Consider the following 22675-nt stretch of genomic DNA (forward strand, 5'->3'; position numbering starts at 1 on the left):
AGGGGGAAAGCAGATCACGGGGGGGGGGGGTCAAAGGTTTCATGCTTTGAAATGAACAAACTGCCCAGCCAGGCTGTCCAGTCCCTCTTCCGCCCAGGATTTCTGAGCAGAGTGAGGAGGGAAAGCTGGGCAGGAGAGCGACTGGACAGTCTGGCTGGCCAGTTTGTTTATTGGTCATTTTATAAAGCCACCCAGCCTATAATGGCTCGGGTAGCATACAGGTTAAAAGCCACGTCCCATGGAGTTCACTCTGGCAGGCAGATGCAGAGCGGAGTAACCCTCCCCCTCCAAGGCTCTTTGAGCCTCAAGCAGACAGGTGCCATGGCAGCGTGTGGGGCACAAGCGTGTGGGGCACAAGCCAAGCTGCCCCACACGCCTGTCTAACAGGGATCTGCAAGCCAAGGGAGGCTTCCCACAGAAGCTGCTGCTGCTGTCGCCAGAGGCCGTGGCCCTGGGCTGCCTGGCCCCGCTGCTTTCTCAGGCAGCGTGGGGTTCCTGGGGGCAGCCAAGCGCCCAAGGCCGCCTGAGGAAGCAGCCTCAGGGCCAAGGACAGTGAGCACCTGTGCAGGTGAGGGCCCACCCTGCTCATCATCCTGGTGTGTTTTCAGCCTAGAAGGAGCCCCTGTGACTGGACGGCCCCCAAACCGTCTCCTCCAGCCCCCAAGGCCCCCCGGGAGCAGCCCAGGCAACCGATCGCAGAGCCCTTCGGGAGGGCCTGCGCAGCCCTCACCTACCTTGGCCTGAAATTGCTTCTCCTTCTGGTCCAGGTTGGCAGTGGGCGCCACGTAGTCCCTCCAGATCCTGAGCTTGTGTTCCTTGGCGTACCTGGGCCAAGAGGGACAGGGGGCTTGACTGGGCCCGTCCGAAGCTGCTTCCTGGCTCTAGCTAGCCCGGCTGCTCGGGCTGCCATTGGCCTCCACCCTCCAGGAAGAGCTGAGCATTTATGCAGGCAGCCCCTACCCACGTTTGGCACACGGCCGAACAGGGGCCGCGTGAAGCAGACTGCACGTTACCCCCAGCAGCGGACACCTTCGCCGTCCCGAGGGTGCGAGTTACGGGTTCTCAGGAGGGGAAAGCTGGTGAGGCCAAAAAAGTACACATCCTCCCGTCCCTTCCGGAGGGGCTGCCTGAACACCCCAGCAGTGCTTGGGGTCCAAACTAGGACCACCCACGCGGTGGTGGAAAATCTCCACTACAAGGGGCTGAAAGTGTTGCTGCAGACCCACACTGTCTCTAACCCAAACAATTCTGCATACCTCCACAAGAGACCCTGAACGCTACTGCCAAGGTGGCAGAGATACCACAGCAGGTTCTGCACAGCTTCCCCCTTAACACCCGAGAGAGAGCCGGGGATCGGGAGAGAAACCGCACCAGGCAAAAGGCAGCTTAACGCGGGACACAGTCACAACCCACTTACCTGGGGAGAAGGCTGGAGGGCAGGGCAGGCACACACTCCCCGGGTTAGGGCTCCAACGCGGGGGCAGCAGCCTCCCATCTCAGCCCCAAAGCTGCTTTGCTGCTCTGGAGCTTGCTCACAGACCCACCACCACCACCAGGAGCTGAGCACAGCCGCCCCTTCGGGAGAGGAAGAGCCCCCGGCAGGATGGCCTGCATTACCGTTCCGCGGACCGCAGCTTCTCTGCCCCCCGGGTGTAGACAGCCATGGACCAGTCAACGCAGCGTGCAAAGCCTTCCTTCAGCAACAGCTCCGTGATGTTTCCGTTCTGGTGGGAGAGAAGACGGCCGTCAGGGGCACACGGCAACCTCTGCCCCCTCCCCCAGGCAGCTCCCCAATTCACATCCCCAGCCTCTGGACAGCCACACCTCCAGACTGGGACGGCCTCCCCCAGCCCCCTTCAAGCAGAAAGCCCCTCTATGGCATCCACCCCCCGGCTGCCCCCCCCGCAGGGCAGGGCTGGTCCAAGGGAGGGAGAAGGGGCAACGAGGAGGGCAAGCGGAGATGGGAACCAGGGGCAAACCTGCCCCACAGGAGCAGCCGGCTGGCTGGCTGGTTCTGGGCCCAGATACGGCCCAGAGGCAGCCTCGAGTGCAGTGGCTTCCAGGCGCGAGTCCAGGCGCAAGCTGCCCCTATGCAGCCCTTCATGGCAGAGGGGCTGCCGTCGGTGCAACCCCCCCCCCTCCCATTTTTATCCCAAGGACCCAACAGAACTCTGGATGCCATCTGTCGAGCGGTGGCATTTGAAGAGACCTGACACCGTGCCTCCCCTGCCATGGCACCTGTCTGCTTGAGGCTCAAAGAGCCTTGGAGGGGGAGGGTTACTCCGCTCTGCATCTGCCTGCCAGAGTGAACTCCATGGGACTCGTGGCTTTTAACCTGTATGCTACCCGAGCCATTATAGGCTGGGTGGCTTTATAAAATGACCAATAAACAAACTGGCCAGCCAGACTGTCCAGTCGCTCTCCTGCCCAGCTTTCCCTCCTCACTCTGCTCAGAAATCCTGGGCGGAAGAGGGACTGGACAGCCTGGCTGGGCAGTTTGTTCATTTCAAAGCATGAAACCTTTGACCCCCCCCCGTGATCTGCTTTCCCCCTTCCCCTTTTCCGCTCTCAGAATGGCTCCCATGAACCTCTCGGTGCACCAGCCACCCCGTCACAAACACCCCCCATCCCCACTTGCCGGGTGCAAGACGGTGCCCAGGATGTTCTGGTTGTGGCAGCTCTCCAGGACGATCTGCACGTCTCTCTGCAGCAGCCGCGACTCTGTGAAAAACTTGGCTTCTGCCGCAAAGGGCTCGGGGCTCTCCGTGCCGTCTGCCTCCCGCTTGAAGGTGGGGCACTGGAAGGAGAGAGCCAGATCAGGGTCCCACGGCAGGGCAAGGAGAGCAGCCGACGGCCTCCATTTAGCTCTGCTACAAGGTTGATGCCTGGCATGCGACACACACACACACAAACACTCGAGGCCACCCCGAACATGGACAGACAGTCCCTCCCTCCCCTGCTCCAGGGGCAGGGGGGGCTGTCTAGGGGAGAACGCCCCACCGGCCCTCATTAGAGGGGTGGGGAATTCCAGCCTTTGGCCCCCTAACTGCACAGAGGAAGCCTGAGGGCCCGAAGGGAGCTCCGCTTAACGGGGGCCCAGCGAGGGCCAACCTTGTCCAGCGCTAACTCCTCGCCCAGAACGAGGACTGCAGCTGCCTGGAGCAGCCTGGAACAGATCCGGGGGGGGGGGCTGGTGGACAGTTCAGTACAGAGGTGAGCTGCATGGGGGACAGCTGCCTCTTGGCCGTGAGAGGCTCTTCCGTGGCCTGCCACAGGGCCCAGGGCCCCCTCCGCTCCTTTTCAACGTCCACATGATGCCCCCAGGTGGGAGCGTTCGCCATCACGGGATGAGCAACCATCAGGGAGCCCATGACGCTCAAGTAGACATTTCCATCCTAGGCCCCCAAGTGATGCTGTCGCTTCCCCCCGCAGTGCTTGGAACCTGGGGGCGGGGGGGGGATCTGGATGGGGACAACAAACTGCGGCTGAACCTCAGTAAGACCGAGTGGCTGTGGGTGCAAGGGACCTTGGGATCCGGCCGATTATCATTTTCAGTCCTGGGTGGGCTCGCAGTGCCCCAGGCAGACCCAGTACACAACCTGGGGCTTCTCCTGGACTCCTGCTCAGTTGTGGCCAGGAGGGCCTTTGCACAAATGCACCCACTGTGACCTTTCCTGGATCGGGAGTCCCTGTGCTCAGTCAGCTCCAGTCATCTGGCGCTTGGCCAACTACCCTGCGCTCTCCATGGGGCCAGCCTTGAAGAGCATCCAGAGGTTCACTGGGTGCAGAACGCAGCCTCTTGGTGAGTTCCTGGGACCTTCAGGCTGGCCCGTGTAAGCCTGCCCTCCCGGGAGCTGCACTGGCTGCTGGTTTGCTTCCGGATCCAGTTGAAGGGCTCGGTTATCACCCCGAGACCCCTTGACGGCCAGGCTATCTGAGGAAGCAGCTGGCCCCGATGGGGCTAGCCCGCCCAGCCGGTTCCAGCAGAAAGGCCCCCTGCTGCGGGCCCCCTCGGCCAAGGCAGCCCGGCTGGTGGGGACCAGGGAGGAGCCTTTCCTGCTGTGGCCCCCACCCATCTGGCCTTCCAACAGGCCTGGGGCCCCAGTGGGAGCGCCACCCTCTGGAGGAGGCTGACGGAGAAGAGAACGCGTCTCACCTCCTCCCTGGGCACGCTTGGCTACCTGCCTCTCCATCCGGCTTAGCTAAATTTAAGATCCTTACCGGTTTAGTATTTATACTGTAGTGCGTTTTAACTGAATGTTGCAAGCCGCCTAGAGCCACCTCTGGTGAGATGGGCAAATTTAATAAATGCGTGTATGTATGCATACATGCAGCTGAGCTGGAAAAGGCGCCAGGATAAACCGGAGGCTGCTCACATGCTCTGCAAGCCAGAGTGGGCAGGAGCAGTCCTCCCCCGTCTCCCGGGGCTCCAGAGGGAGGGAGGGAGGCTCAGAAGAGGCCAAAGGAAGCTGTTCTTTGGGTGGGATCTGGTGGTGGCCAGGAACAAGGATGGCTTTGAAGGAGGAACCCTCCTCCCTCCCTATCACAGTCTGGGAGTGCAGCACTGTGGCTCCTCCTGTCTTAAACCACCAGAGCCTCTCTGAGAAACCAGAGACTGGACTAGGGGGGGCCTCGGACGCGTCTCTTCTTGGGAGAGGCTGACCTTGATGCCGGACAACATGACGGTGACCAGGTAGTAATCGGGCAGGAGCAAGGCCCGGACGACACTCCCATCCCGGACGTGTTCGATGATGGCTGCGGAGAAAAACCACTCAGCGTCTGATCCAGCCCCTCCCTGCCCCCCCCCGAGAGGAACACAAAGCCAGCAACGCCTCCCCCCAACCACGAAACAGCACTCACCGTTCACGGGCTTCTGGTGCATGGAATCCACGAAGTGCCGGGGGTTCTCAAGGGTGTACTTCAGGTCTCGGACCGTGTGTGAGCCCGTCCCTTCGCTCCACATCCCCTTCTTGGCGGTCTTGGCCTGCTCCTCCAGTTCAGCCAATCTGCTCTGCTCAGGACTAGGGGGAGGAGAAAAGTCCGCCGTGAGAGAGGGGCCCTCGCGACACCAGGAGGGGCAGAAGATCCCACCAGGTCTGGCCAACACAGCCCCTCCTCCTCCTCCTCCTCCCCACGGACGAGCCTCCTGGGACCCAGGAATGGGGCTCTGGCCTGAATGTCCTCCCGTCCTGCACGAAGTCGACTTACTTATTGGTTCGGATCCCTTCCCGGCGACAGGCCAGCCCCTCGGCCACCAGGGTCTCGGCAATGTTTTCCCCGGTTGTGTCTGCAATCCAGAGAGCGGTGTTAAGGAAGTGGAGGGGAGCAGGAGGCCAACCGTGCCTGAGGCTCCCAGCAGCACCGCCAAAGCTAGCCCAGTGCCCGTCACCGGGCGTCACAGCAGGCGTCTGGCCCGAGGGGAAAGTGTGCCCAAGTCCCCCAGGCCCCATTTGCTGCAGGGTCAGAAAGAGCCGCCTGCACTGGGCCCTCCAGGGAGGCCAAAGCCAGAGGCTCCCCCTGCTGCCCTCTCGGCCACTAGAGCCTGGCAGATGGAGCCCCCCCTTCAGGCGCCCCAGAACATCTCAGGCTGGCCGCTCCCCCCAGACCCTCAACACCCAGCGGTGGGAGGATTGACTGCATTGGCTGACTTCCCTGATCTAGGACTTGGGGGGGGGGGGCACAAGGGTTAACCAGGAATCAAACAAAATTAAATGAATAATTTTAATTTTAAAAAGCCCTTTAGAACAGTGGTTCTCAACCTGTGGGTCGAGACCCCATTTGGGGTCGAACAACCATTTCACGGGCTGTCCGCCATTTTTTTCCCCTTTTCTTTGGCCACGCCCCTGGCACCCGGTGATGTATAAGTGGTTCGGGGTCACCACAACATGGGGAACTGTATTATGGGGTCGCGGCATTAGAAAGGTTGAGAACCACTGCTTTAGAAAAAGGCATTCGTATTCCTCAGGACACAAGGAGGGGCCAAGGGCCACCCTGGAGGAGGCCTCCGGTACCCTTTGCGAGGGGGATACCCAAACCAAGCAGGCAGGGCTGCCTGGGCCAAGATGGTGCCCGATGGGCTCCAGAAGGAACAAGCCGCACTCCGAGTTGGGCCCCCAAGGCCCCACGCCGCAACCCCCAGACTGCGCTGGCTGGATCGCCCCACCGCTGCTCCCGCCTGGCTCTTGGAGCTTCTGGGCCACCTCCAACAGAGCAGGCTGGAGGAGGCCAGGCACCCGCCCATCTGGCAAAGGCCCCACGGCGGCCACCTCTTCGAAGCAGGTGCCGCGAGAGCGGAAGTAGCAGGCCGGCTCCCCGGGGAGAGCGCATGCCTGCCCAGAAGCAATACTGGGGCCGGGACCACCGGTTGCCATGGGGCTTACCGCTGAGGAGCAGCCCAGCCTTAGGAGGCTTTCCCTGCTGTGCGGACCACAACGGCCACCAGGGCCCAGCTCAGCCCCAGGCAAGAGGCTAAAGGGAGTCATCAATCTGGGACGGTCCTTGACCCCCGATCGGAGAGGACCTCGCCCAGTGGCTTCCTAGGGGTCCTGTGGGAGAGCCCCCCCTCCCCGAAGCAGGGAAGGCCTCTCACCTTTGCCCAGGTACACCATGCCGTACTCCCGCCGGGGAGAGGTCTTGTACTCCACGGAGAAGCAAACGTCTTTGCCAATCAGCTTCTTCCTCAGAAGCTCCCGAGCAGGAAACGCCCAAGGCTGGCAAACCAAGAGGAAACACGCACACACGCACACCCCGCCGGTTAGCCAGAGCAGCCCAGGCAACGCTGACCCTAACCCTACTGGTCCCCCCCAGGCAGACAATTGCCCACCCTCTCCCCCTGGCCTCACTGCCTGTAACAATTCCCAGAGTCCTCCCCGACAGGGGAGCAGCAAAGCCTGGCTGGGTGAGGGTGGCCGAGTTCACCCTCTCGGAGACCTGCCCCCTGCATGGGTTCTGGGCCCCTCGCCCAGCGCAATATAGGAGGGGGCTCCGCACCCAACCCAGGGATCTCCCTGTGCGGGGACTGCCCGGGTGATCATGGGCTGGGCTGGGGGGAGCCCAGGAGGCCCTACAGGCAGCACTAGGCCCCTGCCCTCTCGGGGGGAGGCACACCCTCAACATCCACCGGGCAGTTCCGGGCACTCGCCGACCCACCATATAAATCTCCACATGCACCACCCAAAGCTTCTGCTCGGTCCAGGAAACTGGACCTTGCGCGTTTCCAGACAAGACTGATTTTCTACCCTTCTCAGGACCAGTGTGCCTAAATCGCACACATTACAAACACACAAGCAGCTCTCCCGCACTCCGCTCCCAACTCCCCCCCCCCAGCTCCAGGCGGTTCTGAAGAGGAAACTCACCCAGCAGTTGAGAATAAAACCCAACAAAGGGATGGTGGACTCAGGCCTCTCTGGCACCCGAGCAAAGGCCGCCCCCTCCCCAAGGAGCCCAGAGGCCAGCTGCAGCTCTGGCCTGCCTGCCCGGAGCTTCCCCCCCCCCAGGCTCAGCCAGAAGCTGCTCGGAGGACAGGAGCCTTGGGGTGAGCACCAGCAGCCGCAGGACCAGCACCCCCGGCTGGGGGGAGGGGGGAAACGCAGCAGCTGAGGCTCTGGCATCCGAAGCCCAGGGGTTGGGACCCTACCTCGTCAGGGGTGTCCTTGCCATCCGGCTGCCCCGCAGCTGCTCGTCGTGCCAGAGTCCCGGCGCGGATGTTGCTGAGATTAATCTGTCTCTCGGGAGGCGGGCCTCCACGGGGCTGGCCCCGGACAATGATGGCGCAGCCCGAAAGGACCTGGCGGGGAAAGAAGACAAGCAGGCATTAGGAGGGGCAGCCAAGTCCCACCCCACAGCCCAGCAGCCCAGGAGGGCCCAGGCCCACAGGAAGCACCCAGAGAAAGCAGCTGGGGAGGGGGGAAATCAGCCCTCCTGGGAAGCGGCCTTTGAGGAAGGAGCTGGCTCTGTGGGGCATCTGCTAAACGCCGGAGCTCCAGCTCAGATCCAGCATGGAGGCCGAGCAGAGGAAGGAGGGAGCCTTCCACGTTCAGACTTTCTGCCCTGGGTCTGAGGCCGCCAGCCTCCCTCCTGTCCTGCAATAGCATCCACTGGCTGCCGACTGTGCTTGCTGCCGCTCGGCCAGCGTGATCCTGGCACAGGCCCCAGGCAGGGCCAAAGGGCACCTCGATTTTCACGCAGAAAGGTTTCTAGGTGTTCATAGGGCATAAAGCGAGGGAGGGGGAAACCACCAGTGAGACCCCCCAGAGCCGCCCTGTGTCTCTTCCACGGACTGGGCGTAGGGTGGGGGGACCGGGGGTCAAGTGCACCTGTGCCAGGAAAACCCTAGCCCGGCGCTGCCCACTGACCAGGCCTGACCCTCTGGCTGAAACTTGCTCCGGAGACCCCGGGAGGAGCAAGCCGGCGGCCACCAGGACGCGAAGCGTTGAGACAGCATTCCCGCGGGGGAGGGGGGAGGGTCGTGCTCCCCAAGGTCAGCCCCCCCCGTGCCTGCCGCGCAGCCTTTGCCCAGAGGAAGCCCCGGGCAGGCGAGACACCGCACGCCGGCAAAGAGCACCAGCGACCCGCCTGCCCGGGGCAGTCCGACCAGCCCACCGGGGGAGGGGCAGGAGAACCACCCGGACTCGCTGCTTCCACCTGGGGTCGGCGAGACCCCTGGACAGCCCCGGTCGCGTCCCAGCCGACCCCGCCGACCCCCGGGACCCGCCAGCGAAGCGGCCGGCGAGACTCGCGCAGGCACCGACCCGCCGCCTGCGTCCCCGCGGGCTCCCCGCGCCCGCCGCCGCCGCCGCCGCCGCGGAGCAGAGGCAGCGCCCGCCCGCCTGCCGCAGCCCTGGGCACCCGGCGGCGCTCTGCACGCGCTCAGGAGCCGCCTTTACCATCTTGACGATGCCGCGCTGGAGGACCGGCGCCTGGGCGGAACCGGCTGCCGAGGAAGCGGCGGCGGGTCCGGCGGAGGAAGCCATGGCGCCGGGGGTCGCGCTGGAGGTCTCCACGGGAGGAAGCCGAGGCGGCGGCGGCGGCGTCCGAGGAGCGGAGGAGGAAGGGGGCGGAGCGGCGCCTGGGTATTTAGCCGGGCCCGCCCCCGGCGCACGCGCAGCACGCCCAGCGGGCTGGCCCCCTCTCGCAAGACAGCCACTCGGCCGGCGGGGCCCGGCGCCCCGCCCCACGGGCGTCCGCCCAACCAATCGGCACGCTGGGAGGCGCCCAGCGAGGGAACGGAGCGTGTTCAAACCAAAGCGTCGATGCGGAGGAGGCAGGACTTCCGGGTCACCCCGCCAGAAGGACACGTAGGCAAAGAGCAGTACGCGCGGCGGGCCACGCGGAAGTCGCGCGTGCGCCAAATCCGGCCCGAGGGAGGGAGGGAGGGGGGAGTCCTGGCGGTGCACGTGGCCGGGGTGGTGGGGGAGGCTGTTCCCTCGGTCGGAAGAGCGGCTGGATCGCTCGCTTCCCCTTCGCCCACCGCGGCGGAGGCTCCCCTCGGGGCGCGGCGCAGGGGGGGGGATGTTTCCAGCTGACCCCAGGCAGCCCCCCCATCCCGGGCCCCGGGGGCAGCTCTTCCGGGGGGGCAAAAGGGCGCCCCCCCTCGAGTAAGTGGGGTGCGCTGAGTGACCCTCCCCGGGAGGAGCCGCGACCGCCTGAACGGCCCCCCCATCCATCCGGATGCCCCCCCGCTTCCCGCAGGGCCCCTCCCGGGGGGGCTCCGCAGTGGGGGGGGGTTGGCAGTATCGCCCGAAGCCCTCCTTATTGTTGTCAGCCCTGTAGAGAAGCCCCGCCGCGAGACGGGCCCGAATAAATGAAGAGACTGAAGACTCTCGGCTGAAGAGACTTTTCCTTGTACGGAGACGCTCTGGGCTCAAAGGCTTTTGATCGGTTCTTGCGCTAATGGAAACCGGCACCGGCACCGCTTACGTGCTCCAACAGGCAGTCCCGACCCCCTCCCCCACACACACGCAGTCTAGGGTCGCCCGATGGCCTCCTTCCCAACAACAAATCTCTCCAGCCCAGGTCGACCTGTGGAGTCCTGGTTCGTTGCCCGGCGAGGTAACAACGTCAATGCCCTGCAAGCCGCCACCGGCGCCATGGGATCCCTGCCCCTCCTTTCCAAATGCCCCCAGCCTGCAGAAACCTTTTCAAGGGAGGGGGCATGATGTGGGTTTAGCTCGGGGTCTCCACTGAAGCCTGATAGTGGCGACCTGACTCCGTTTTGGAACAAGGCTGGCACCATTTGCTCAGCTGAGGATCGCCTCGGGAAGAGAGCTCGCTTTCCCATTCCGGGCACCAAAGCGGAGGGTCTGTGCCGTGCTGGCCTCGGGGGGGGGGGGCAGAGAACAGCCCTTGCGCTCACTGACTGGGCAACATGGGCTTCAGTTGGGCCCCCCAGCAGACTGGAAGGGGACTGCTGTAACAGAAGGGGGGGTTGGCAAGGTTCTCCAATGACAAATCCGGAAGAGGCAGCCAGAAGAAAAAGTTTGTGCTTCAGTTCAATGCAAGAGAGCAAAGGCTCAGTTTGGGTCACTGAGGCATCCTTTGTAAATAACTCCGTCACATATTTGTGTGTGTGTGTGTGTGTGTGTGGAGTTGCTACTTGCTCTGACCCAGTTTGGTTTCCACCTGTTGGATCCACCCAAGCTTAAGGCTTCCTCTCCGCTGGACTTTCTGGCATCAGCCCTGCAGGACTTTCGGGAAGCCTCTCTCCTGCTCCCCATCCCCTAAGGCCGATTCATAATCCACCACGGTCTCCTAAACGCTCCGGGGGGGGGGGGAGTGGGGAGTCAAAGGTCGGCTACTCTGGCCCTCTTTCGTGATGTCTCGCCGGGCATGGGAGGGGCAACGGTTGGGAGACCCTCTCCGTCTGTTGAGAGGCCGGTCGCCCACCCGGCTCCCCGCGCCGCCCACATTCCCTGCTGCGGCCACGGTAGCGACTTGGGGATCCCGCGCGCTCCTTCAGTTCTTCCTTCTTGCCAAAGCGCCCCTCGGGAACAATCCCGAGCGCCTCCCCCAAGCGAGCCTGCTGCCCTCCGGGACGCAGTGGCCTGGCCACGGGGAGCGTGGCCGAGAGCATCAGGAGGGATCAGAAGGACTGGAGCGCAGCGCGCAGGAGGCTTTGCCCCGACTCGCCTTTCTTAGAGCCCAACCGCCTCCGTGTTTGCTGGGCTGCGGAATCGAGACAGGTCCCAAAGCAAGGTCCCACCGGGGGAGCCGGAGTCCTGCGACGCCAAATCCAAACGCTGCTGGTTTCAGAATGGCGTGCGAGGGTGGGAAACGTGAGCCGCAAGCCGGACAGACTTCTCTCGCTTCTTGTCCAGTTCAGCAGGTCCCGTCGGGGCCAGGGGAGGCCGGCCGGGGAAGCCGGTGGCTAGAACCGCCCTTCGACACATAAGCACTCCCTGGCTAGAGGGCAAACTGGAGCGGATTGAAAGGAGGCCGGCTTAGAGGCCCGCCTCTAAAGTTATGGCTCCTAAGAAAACTGGGGTGGCGGCGGGGGGGGATACAGGTATTGGCCGCCCGTTCTGCCCAAGTGGCGCTGCCGTGATTCTCCCCCCCCCCGTACCCAGTTTTGACTGGGAAGAGCAAGGCTGAGGAGGGTCTCGGTGCCTCCGAAGGCAGCGCCGTTTCCCCTCTCCTGGATTCGGGACAACGGCCGCTGGCACAACTGGGCCAGAGGAAGGAAGAGAAGCTTTTTCCGCACGCGCGCAGGAACGGCGGGGAGGGCGGCTCCGTCAGGTTCAGCTCCACTGAGACCATTGGGAATTCTTCCACTCTGGCTTTCGGGTGGCCAATGGCCCCGCTCTGGTGAGACTCTGCCCAGAGCTGGGGGCAGCCATTTCCCTCCCCCCCCCAGCCCAGATTCTCAGAGCCCCAAACCAAATCAACCAGAGAGGCACTGCGCGGCTTCTCTTCCGCTGATTCTTTGCACAGCTCCAGCGCTTTTCAGGCAGACTCACGCAAGCGAAGTCTCCCCCCCGCAGCTGGCGCCCGAAGAGCTTCCAAGGGTGCTGGGAGGGAGGAGGGCAAAGGCACACACCCCCCCCGGCAAATTTCTCCTCTCTCAGCGATCAGGAAGCGCCTGCAAGGAGGCAAGCAAGACACACACAGAGAGAGACACACCCGCTTCACTTGGGTATCGATAGCTGACCCTTGAGGGGGAGGCTCGTCTGACTGTTGCAGGGAGGAGCAACAGCGTCTGGACCAGGCTTGCAGCCCAAGGAAAAAGTTCCCGCTAGTAAGATCTGCCCAGCGGTGTAACTGTCTCTCTGGGAAACTAAGAATGCTACAGCTGGATCAGGGGTCGCTTAGGATTAAGTGGACTCCAGCCGTTCACGTTACCCAGTCAATGGGAAGTCTCCACAGAGAGTGGGTCGCTTGGAGGATAGCTTTTCCCCAGCTTGCTGGCCATTCCTACTGCTTGTGGCTGCAAATCTCACGTGTGAGACTCCGCTGGCTGGGGTGAGAGGATCCGCCGGCCTGGCTCGCTCACCTCGGGAATCCCTCCACTCTCAGACAGCCCAGGCTCCCTTCCCTCAGGAAGACCCCAAAGGACACAACTGCAGCTGTACACACTAACTGCTGAGAAGGGGGGTTGTCTTTCCCCGCCTCGAACAGAGTGCATCCCTTGGGTCTCCACAGGCAACACTTGCCCTGCTCGCTCGATCCCAGCGCCTCTCCCTCTTCCTTCTTTCGGTTCCCAGACTTCCTCTCAGTTCTCTGCTGGTTTCCGAAGTCTCTGCCTGCCGGATTTCGCATTCACTGCATTCCCTCCTCTCTGCCTGCCGGATTCCGCCCACTTTTCCCTGACAGGAATCCTCCAGGAGACCCAACCGCCCGAGTTTGCTCAGAGAGCGCGCATCTTTCCCCTGCTGCCAGCTAAAGAGGCTGGCAGAAGGGGAGCTGAGCTGCCCTTAAGTCTAACGCTACAGCCCAGCTGGGAAGGCCTGCCTCATGGGGGGGGCACTGTCTGCTAGGTGTGGGTTCCACTGTCCAGCTTTGCCCAGCCCGCCATCCCGAGAAAGGGAAGCAGGGAGGCTCCTCCTGCTGTGCGCTCTGGAGAAGCCTCAACTCCCGCCCGGGATTTCAGATCCCACCCGGGGAGAGGAGATGTGCCACCAACAGCTCCGGCTTGGATTCGGCGCAGGCTCAACTCCTCTGAGGGAGGCAACGGGGGCTGAAGGCCACAGCAAATTAGTCCCCCGACAGGCGAGGGAGAAGCCGGTCTCGGCGGTTGCCGACCGCTCTGAGCATCCTTGCGCGCACTGGGCTCCCACGTTGGGCTGCTCCTCCGCTGCCCCTTGGGCAAAGGAAGGGTGGGAGGCTCCAGAGCTCGAGAACCGTTCCGGCCTCGACCTCCCCTCCGCACCCGTGTGGGTCCAGGGCGAGAGAGAGACTGGGAGGCGCTGCAATTCTTGGCGGCCGTCGGGGATAGCGAGGCGGGAGGGCTCTGTGGTTAATGTGTAATTGGGGCCAGATGGTCGCCTGGGAGGCGGAGAACCTTGGCGGGGGGGGCGGTTGGAGGGGCAGTAACGAGGGTCAATTGCTGGGCACCCGGGGCCGCAGGAGAGACTCCTGGGCCCACTATTTGCTCATCAAATATTTTCTCGGCCGGCTTGGCAGCGAGTTGATCCCTCGGCCGAGCCCGAAACCATCTGGGCAAGTTCCGTGGGGGCAGGACGCCCCCGCCCCCGAGCCAAATCATAGTTGCCTCTGTTTGCACAAAGGAACCGCAGGTAGAGCGCGACAATAAAGGAAGCTCGTCTTGGCTCTCCTGGGCTGCTGCCGCCGCCGCCGCGTTGGTGTCCCCGCGATGGTGCGGGTCAGGCGCGGGTGGGTGTAGAGGGGAAGCCCTCCCGCTGGGCCGCCCCAAGGGAGAACTTCGAGCGAGCGCCGGGAGGCGGGTAAGGGCCCAAGGGCGGGCAGCTGGCGGGCTCTCTGAGTCTTTGGCAGGCAGAGGGAGGCCGGAGGGAGGCCGTCTCCAGGAGCGGGTGCTTCTTTTCCGCCGAGGCCCTCGAAGGAAGGAAAGCCGCTGCGGGCGCCGCGCCTCAAAGGGCCGCGGATGAAGATGCGGACGGGACGGCGAAGGCGCCGGGGCTGCTGTCCGCGCCGCGCTGGTGCTGAAATGCCAGCCGCCGCTCGCCAGGCGGAGCACCTGTGGGTGGCAGCAGGGGAGCAGCCTGGAGGCTGGGAGCAGAGCGGGAGGGAGGGAGGAGCGGGGGCACCTGGGGGCTTGAGGAGGAGGAGGAGGAGGAGGTGCTCCCCTTTCCTTCATCCGCTGCTGTTGACCTGCAAAGCTTCCTCTGCTGCAGAGCAGCAGCTCCTTCTGAGAAGGTGTCTGTGTGTGTCTCCCCTCGGCTCCGTGGGAGGAAAGGTGTTCAGAAAGGCCATCACAGGTCAGTGGGCATAACGGGGGATAAAAGTGAACAGCTGGCAGAGTCTATGGGCTACAGTGGTGCCCAACTGGTATCCAGGTGCCACGTCAGGAGAAGGCAAGAAGGACACCAGGTTCTTGGCGCCCTCACCTTCAGACCCTCAGGCAGCGCTTAGCGCTTTGTCTGGGGACACCCTGGGGCTGCTCGGCTGGGCCGCTGATTGCTCCACCCTTCCTCTCGCAGGCCCAGCACGCACAGATGGCCCAGTGGGGTCCTGATGCCGTCCCACCCTGTGGTAAGCAATGCTTCTCTGACCAGTTGAAGCTGGAACCAGGGGGGGCTGCCTTGGCCTCTGGTGGGAGCAACAGGGCTGTCGCTCATGGCAGCCAGGGGCCAGCCAGAGGGCTTTGGGGGTGAAGCCCGGCACCACTGGCTTCTCCCATCATTTCTCCACACAGCAGCCGGCTTACTTCCTGCAGGAAAGAGAGCAAGCGAGGCTAGCTAAGTACCAACGGTTGGTAGAGGAAACAGCTGTCCCAAGCCTGCCCTGAGTCACAGAGAGGGGAGGCGTCTTGTCCCCACAGGGGTGGCTTCAGGTGGCAGGCAAGGGAACAGATTCAACTGCAGCTTGCCCTGGCAGCTGGGGACAAGTCCAGTGCTGAGCCCACAGCAACGTGGCTCCGTTCTCCAGTGAAAAGACAAACAAAGCAGCCTGAACTGCAATACTTCAGTGGGCACAGGAGAGTGTGGGAGAGGCCTGCATTTGGCTCCAGGTGATCTCTGGCCCAAGCGGGCTGGTGGTCAGGTCTGGTTCTTCTGCTCCTTGTAGAGCTCAGGAGAGAGAATCAGCTGGGCGGACTCTTTGTGAGTGGCTGCCCTCTGCCCGACGCCAAGAGGAGGAAGATTGTGGAACTGGCTCTGTGTGGGCTGCGGGCTGTTGACATCTCACACCAACTGAAGGTAGGGGTAGCTTGAGAGGGTGGGCGTCCGTGCTCCTCACGGTGGGAGGCAGCACTGACACAAAAGGAGAGAAGAAGCTGCGGAGAAGAACAGGGGCCAGATGGGCAGCGACCAGCGGGGTTGGGGAGAGAATACCCTCTTCTCTTCTGCCTGGTTCGAGTCTTCCTCTCCGTTCCCCCCCCCCCACCTTCCCAACATGCCTCCAGGCAAAGGCTCGCCCAGGTCTGCCCCTTCTCTTTACATGATCCAGGTCTCCAATGGGTCTGTCAGCAAGATTCTCACCCGCTACTACAAGGTGGGTGTTGTCCATCCAAAGACAAGAGGGGGCAGCCGGCCCCGGATCGCCACTCCTTGGCTGGTAGCTGGGATTGCCCAGCTGAAGCGGGAGCAGCCGTCTCTCTTTGCCTGGGAGATCAGGGAAAAGCTGGAGGCAGCAGGCATCTGCCCTACAAGTGGGATACCCAGTGTGAGTTACAGAGGGTGCATTGTTAACTCAGGAGCTGTGTGTGTGTGTGTGTGTGTTCACATGCATGCACATGCCCACCTGGGCGTAAGAGCAGGCACATGCAGTCATGCATGTGTGTTGGGCAAAGAGAGAGGGCTGAACGGGGCTGCCTTTTGCTCCCCAAGAAAATTTGTTTCACCTTCTCTGACGGACCACAGGGACCATCCTCTCCTTCCTCCTTCCATGCACTGCTGAAGCCAATGTTGCTTCTGAGTGACAGCTCCTTTTGCCAGCGCTGCCACTCTCACTTGTCTTTATCTCCACTGAAGAGGGAGCCGACCCCTTCCTCTCCAAGGCTTTCATGGGGTCTGGAACAAGCTGATCGCTTTTAAGGAAAAGTGGGGGGCGAGAGAGCAATGCTGGGCTGGGAATGGCAGAGCCCGGCTGGCTTGGCCAGGAGGGGAAGGTGCCGATGCAGTGAGGCTCAGGGGCTCTGCCAAGGTCTGCCTGGCTGCCACTTGTCCTCAAGGAGGGTCATTCCCGGGTGACTGGTCCCTGTGAGGCTTTCTGAACCCCATAGAATTAAGAGGGCATTTGCTGCCAAGGGGTGAGCAGGGCAAGGCCAAGCAGTGAAAATCCTTTGGGGCACAACTCTCTCCCTAGAGAGGAACAGCCAACACACCTCGGCCAGAGGGTTACAAACCCTTCACAAAAAACGCCTCAAGACAGTTGCAACCATTTATGGCCATTTCCTTCCTTCCTTCCTTCCTTCCTTCCTTCCTTCCTTCCTTCCTTCCTTCCTTCCTTCCTTCCTTCCTTCCTTCTTTTCTCCCTCCCTCCCTCCCTCCCTTCCTTCCCCTCTTTCTTTCTTTCCTTTTCTCTTTTACTCACTCTCTCACTCACTCTCCATCCTTCCTACCCATGCATCCATCCCCATTCATCTTCAGCTGTACATTGCCTTTAAAATCCACCAACGTACTGGTAGATACACGTGCACACAAACACCCACCCACACGTATGCAGACAATGTCCTCCCGTCCTTATTGCTCTTTTCTGGAGAGGCCAAGATCTTTTCCTTCCCCTGAAGGAAACTGGACTTTTTGGACAGCTTAGGACACTTAGGACACTGGATGAGAGTGACACTACGAGCCCCACCCCAGCATTTCCCCAGAGCTTCCTCCTTTCACCCCACCCAAAGCCATCAGAGGGATCAGCCTGGGAGGGTCTTTTCTCCCTAGGGGTCTTTCTGCCCCCTGGGGTCCACGTGCAGCCCCATTCTGCTAATTCCTGCTAAAGGTGCCACTTGCCTCCGCCACTTGAGGGGCTGTCTACTCGGAAGTAAATTCCACCAGCCAACAGCGCCTGCCTTAACAGAACGTGGGCTTGTTACCCAGTCTTTTTTCTGCCCCTCCAGGTCTCTTCCATCAACCGCATCCTGAGACGCCTGGAAGCTCCAGATGGGCCCCCCTTCCTGAAGAAGCCCCCACAGCCAGGTAAGGGGGGAGAGTCTTTGGGGGAGGCTATGCAAAGGAGACTGTGACTTCTCCTCCTCCCCCTCCATCACCACCACCAAAGGGAGACCATCAGCAGCACCAAAGAATCCAGTGAGGGTCTGAGGAGGGGGAGGAAATTTGGTTTGCTCTGCATCTCCACCATGGGGCCCTTTCTGCACAGGTGTTTGTGGGGGGTGGGGTGGGAGGGTGGCCTGGCTAATGAGAGAAGTCCCAGGTTGCCTGGCCTTGGTCAGTGGGGTGGCCCTGCCTCCCTGTGGGATCTGCAAGCCCCGCCCATCCTGCTCCAGAGCCCAACCAGGAGTAGCTGCCGCTGGCCTTGAGTGAGGGGACCACTGGGAGTCCCCCAGCCTTGGGCAGGAACTGCCCTGCTTGCCCTCCTTTTGCTTGACCAAGAAAGGCCGGGTTCCGGGTCCTTCTGGAGATTAGCCCTTTGGACCACGTAAAACCTCCGGATCCCCTCCTTTGGAGTGGCAAGGAAATGTGGGTCCTGTTCAGTGCATTACCATAGTTCTGAGCTAGCTGGTTTGGGGGGGGGCAACTTGGCCCCAGCCCCCCACCCCAGTAGCCTCTACCACTAAGCTGGGATTTGATCGGGGGGGGGGGGACAGTGTGGAGGGGAGTGTGATTGTGATTAGGAGCCACACCATTTGAGGAAGGGTGAGGTATGTGTGTAGCACATGTTCCTGTCTTCCCCCTCCCCGTGAAGGTTCTTGCTTGAGGAGTTGTGAGGATTGATCTTTCAGTTTTGCACACAGTTCAGGCAGGATTCTGGCGAGAGAGCCAGCTCTTTCTTCCTGTATGGTTATGATTCATTCACTCTCTGTTCTGTTGCTATCCGATTCCCACCTCATAAATCACTGGGGGGGAGGGGGTACAAATGCAATGAATACCTACATGGAGGTCCTGGGTGGCTGAATCCTGAAGGTGCCCATCTGGAGGGCTCAAATCCCCCAGGAGTCCCCAGTCTGGACAACCCCTCCCTCCTGCTTGGGGCCAGCAGCTTGGAGGTCCTGCTGTTTTCCGCCTAGCTGCCTGCTGCAGGGCTTGGTCTGTGGCAGAGAGGGGGAGTTGGGGAGGGGAAGGCAGATTTACATTGCAAATTCCCTGAGTTGCGGTGCTCCTCCTACTCTTTCTTCCCTTCTTGGACTAATCTCACCAGAGATGAGTAAATGCAAACTGTGTTAAAGAAAAACTATTTTTTTATCTTGCACATTCAGATGCAAATTTTCCATGTTACATTAGACACTAAAATGCAAACCTTCTGAGAATCAGCAATGAAACAACAATCACCACTAAAAAAAAAAAAAACAGAACAAAAATTGCCCCAGACCAGCCACAAGGAGACCTAATATTTCTAGCAAGCGTTTCAGGAAACAATTGTCTCCGGGACTCTGGGTTTCCCCCCATTTGCTACCCCCTTCTCCCCCCAACCTTCCTCCCCTTGTGCCTCCAGAGCTCTTCTTTGGCTTTAAAAGGCTCCAAACACCCTGGGATTCTTCATGGGGAGGAGTGACAAGATACTGAAGAGGCAACTTTGCCAAGTCTCTATCTGGGCAGAGATTGGGAAGATCCTCTGGTTGCCCACCCTTCACAGCCACACAAAACTTTGGGAGAAACAACACAAACACACACACACACACACACACACACACACACACACACGTCACGAGATCCGGCTGTGTCCTCATCCTATGGAATCCATAGGTGCAACCAGGGCCATGCCCTTTAAGCATCATTGCCCGTGATAAGTGGAGGGTGTATTTCCTTGGCTGTAAAGGCCCAGGGCACCCACTGTTGCCCTGCCTCTCCCTCCCTCCCTCCCTCTCTTGACAGGAGAAGGGAAGAGGGGGGGTCCTGCAGAGGCTCCTACTTCCCCAGCCTCCTCCCGGACAGCGGGGGCAGCTGGGCCGCCCAGAACTCAGAGCAGGACCGTCTTCTCTAAGGAGCAGCTGGAGGCCTTGGAGAGCGGTGAGTCAAGAAGGCACCAAAGGAGGGGGATCCAGGCGGGGCAGGGGAGGGGACGCCTGGGAGTTGAAAACTCTGCCTTCAAGATGCTGCAGAAGGGAGAGAAGGAAGCTTGCAGGTGTCAGCCAGCCACCATCACAGCTTGGTGGGGCAAAGGGTGATGTGGCTTTGGCCTTGGCAGCCACTGGGCAGGACCAGGGCCTCTGGTGTGCTCTGTGACCCACTCGTTCCCTCTTCCAGCTTTCCAGAGAAGCCAATACCTGGAAGCAGCAGCCTGGGCAGAACTGGCCGGGCAGACTAGACTGCCTGAAGCCACCCTGAGGGTGAGTCGAGGGAGGCCCTCCTGCACCACTGAGCTGGAAGTCACCTGACCTGGACCAGGCCCTGGTTTGGCTTGGGGGGTGCATTTTCCAAGCAGGAAGAAGCCCCTGTGAGTGAAGTCCGCACCTGATCCTCTTTGTCTTTGTTTGGATTAGGTTTGGTTCTCCAATCGGAGAGCGAGATGGCGACGGGAAGCCCCTTGGGCACAGCACGCCGGCTCTGGGCTGGCACCTGCAACCCCAGGTAAGAATTGCCACAGAGACAAGTCCCACCCATCCTAGAAAGAGGCTGGTGCAGGATCCTAATGATTGGCCCGTGACCCCCCCCCCGGGTGGAAAGAGGGGGTGGCACCTGCACCTGGGACACGTTAGTTGCCACCCAGCTGGCCCCATGCCCAACAGCAACCGTTGGGGGCCTTAATGCCCACCCCAGGCTGCTGCTGCTGCTGCTCTCTGAATCAATCCCCAACCTTGGAGAGCAGCGGGCGGGAGGCAGCTCTGGGTTCCTTCTAGCACCAGTTGCCGTTTTTACTTTGTCCCATCACAGCCAGCAGTGGGACAGCTCTGCTCCTCCATCTCTTTCCAGGGGCTGCGTGTGGATGGTGGCTGCCCACCAGGGCGCCAAGCCTGCAGCCTTCTTGCAGCCCTCTGTGGCCAGGCAGGTGGGTACCGGCCATGCCTGCAGCTCCGCTGCCGCTGCCCCTGCCGGGGATTGCTCCCCCTGAAGGGGCTGTTCTGGCAACCTCCAACCTGCGGCCAGAAGCTCCTGACGCCCGCCGGGCCAACGGAACGGCTACCTTTCCCTGGCCGCCCTCCTGCCGGCGAGAGGGGGCTTGGCCAAAAGAGAGAGAAGCCGACTCTGGGTGCCTTTGGATGACCGAGGGATGCCGAGCGACAGAAACGCAGACCGCCTGAAAGCTTTTGGAGTTGAGAGGCGGGACAGCCGAGAGGTTCCCGAGAAAGTTTTGGGGAAGCGAGCTGGGGTTAAAAAAAAAAAAAAAAAAAGAATGGGGGAGCGTTTTCTACGCCTGCAGAACAAAAGCCGCCTGCAGCAGACGGAGGTGTCCCGCTTCCGCCCTCTGCCAACCGGGATGAAGCGGGCGCTCAGCGTCGGCTCACTCGAACGGAGGGAAGGCCAGCGCGACTCCCGCCGCCCTCCGCCGTGCGAGAGCGGAAGCCCCGCTGCGGCCCCGAAGGCAGCCGCCGCCGCCGCCCAGTCCGGGAGGAGGCGTCGCCCAACTCCGCGGGGAGCCCTCGGACCGCCTGGGCTGGCCGCCAAGCTGGACGGGGGTCCCGCCTTCCGAGGCTCGCGCAGCCGCTCCCGCCTCCCAGGAAAGCGCCCCGCTCGCGGGACCGCCCGGCCCCTCCCGGCCGGGACGCCAGAAGCCTGGGGGGGGCGGCGGGGGCGGCTGCAGCAGCTTCGCTTCCTCCCTTCCGAAAGGCGGCCGGGGGGGCGGGCGGGGCTGTGCGCGGCGTCCCCCCCCCCGACTGGGGGAAGTGGCGGACCGGGCCCGCAGCGGGCTTCGGGGGGGGCGGGTCCTCCCAGTTTAAATCCCCGGGGCGGGGCGGGGCTCCGGCCGAAGAGCAGCGCAGGGAGCGGGCCGGATGAGCAGCCCAGCGGGGGCGCCCAAATTGCCGCCTTAAAGGGGCCCGCCCGTGCTTCTCTCTAAGCTACAGAATGGGAGCTAATTTTTTGTTCTGGGGGAGGGGCGGCAGACTGGCTTTCCCACCAAATCTCCTCTCTGCCTCCTGATGGGGGAACCCAAAGAATCTCCCGGTCAGGTTTGGTGGTAGCAGGAAAACGAAATCCACCCCAAGAGATCTCCCTGGGCGACCGGGGATAAAAGAATGTCAGAATTATTTGATTTTGAAGGCCTGAATGTACACGCGCGCAGGACAGTAAAGCTGCAGGTTAACTTATGAATAAAAGGTTAAACCGATGTTATCTGGGGTTTTGTGGGTGCCTACGGAAATGGCCCTGGGCGATGTTTTCTGCTTCCTGCCGCTGAACTGTGGTAATACAACAGCTTATTGTACAGAAAAAGCAATTTGGTCACCTGAAGATGCCAGAATTAAATAAGAACGGCGACGCTTGAATGAATGTTCACTTAGGAAAAGGTGGACAGGCAGGTCAAGCGTGAAGTCCGCTTGTGCCCAACTAAAAGCCTGGTTGATGGGATTTCCCCCCCCCCCCAAGACAGACTGAGCCCTGTGGCGAGGGGCAGAAGGCGGGCCAGGCGGTTACTGTGCAGGGTCAAGAAGGGGGTTGGGGGGAAATGAAGAAAAGCAAGGAAGGAAGCAGAATCGCTGGAAGAGAAGTACCAGGAGGAGGCCCATCCGCAGGAATCCTGGGGAGACGCAGGGAAGAGGCAGGGAAAGAGGCTGGGGAGGCCCCGAGGAAAGTGGGGGAATGGCAGCTGCAGCAATGGGGGGAGACCCTCCCCAAATGGAGCAGAGCAAACCAGAGGGAATGAAACGCAAGGACGGGGCTAGAGGAGGAGCAGCCGCTGGGAGAGCAAAGGCAGGAGGTTTCTTAAGGCACGGAAACCGAAGGTGGAGAGGATCAGATTCTGCCAAACAGAAAAAACAAGCTAAGGGCTGGAAAACTGCCCTTAATCCCCTCCCCAAGGAAAAAGGGAGAGAAACTTTGCCCTGTTTTTTCCAGTAAAGTTTGTAGTCCTTGACTCTTCTTCCCAGGCCAGGCATTGGCTTCCTGGGTGCCCTTCTGCCCCCCAGCCCTGGGGGAGGCGAACCCCCGGCCTCTGGGCAGAAGACAGGGGCCACAGCACAACCCCCCCCACTTTCCAGGGCTCAAACGGACTCCTTTCCTCTCTGGACAGACAGCACTCAAGCTGGGGCCCAGAGGCAGCCTGGCGTCAGCCTGCCTGAAGACCTGGGCTGGGAAGTGCAAGGGCCCTTTCCCTTGGGGCCCCTCGGGGCCTCTCAGAGTGGCCCTGCTTCCCAGGCAGAGCAACTGGCCTGGTTTGGATTCATTCACAGCTGCCTGGAAGCCCCCCTTCCTCCCGACCATTTGAACCCAGACCAGAGACCTCTGCCCTCTTCCCAATGTCAGGAGGCAAAGGAGAAAATGTAACAGGGAGC

General features: G+C 61.7%; 2 protein-coding genes across 2 annotated transcripts in view; one reads left to right on the forward strand and one right to left on the reverse strand.

The window, feature by feature from the left end:
• Window positions 1–9053, reverse strand: part of SND1 (staphylococcal nuclease and tudor domain containing 1) — a 67159-nt gene extending 58106 nt beyond the window's left edge. Inside the window, exons 1-9 of the mRNA XM_039325327.1 lie at window positions 8886–9053; window positions 7637–7786; window positions 6590–6710; window positions 5209–5287; window positions 4861–5021; window positions 4664–4755; window positions 2639–2797; window positions 1618–1724; window positions 735–825 (exon numbers count right to left, since the gene is read on the reverse strand). Coding sequence (XP_039181261.1) covers window positions 735–825; window positions 1618–1724; window positions 2639–2797; window positions 4664–4755; window positions 4861–5021; window positions 5209–5287; window positions 6590–6710; window positions 7637–7786; window positions 8886–8972 — 1047 coding nt within the window. The 5' untranslated portion in view covers window positions 8973–9053. The remainder of the gene's footprint in view (window positions 1–734; window positions 826–1617; window positions 1725–2638; window positions 2798–4663; window positions 4756–4860; window positions 5022–5208; window positions 5288–6589; window positions 6711–7636; window positions 7787–8885) is intronic.
• A 5574-nt stretch (window positions 9054–14627) lies between these two features.
• Window positions 14628–22667, forward strand: PAX4 (paired box 4). The gene is made up of 8 exons (XM_039325329.1): window positions 14628–14664; window positions 15199–15329; window positions 15580–15795; window positions 17189–17267; window positions 19122–19256; window positions 19494–19576; window positions 19730–19817; window positions 22414–22667. Exons 1-8 carry the CDS (start codon window positions 14628–14630, stop codon window positions 22665–22667), a joined length of 1023 nt encoding a protein of 340 aa, XP_039181263.1.
• The last annotated feature ends 8 nt before the right edge of the window (window positions 22668–22675 follow it).

The sequence above is a fragment of the Crotalus tigris genome, unplaced genomic scaffold (assembly GCF_016545835.1).
Source record: "Crotalus tigris isolate CLP2741 ecotype Arizona unplaced genomic scaffold, ASM1654583v1 scf7180000024328.341495, whole genome shotgun sequence".
In the NCBI taxonomy this organism is placed as follows: domain Eukaryota; kingdom Metazoa; phylum Chordata; class Lepidosauria; order Squamata; family Viperidae; genus Crotalus; species Crotalus tigris.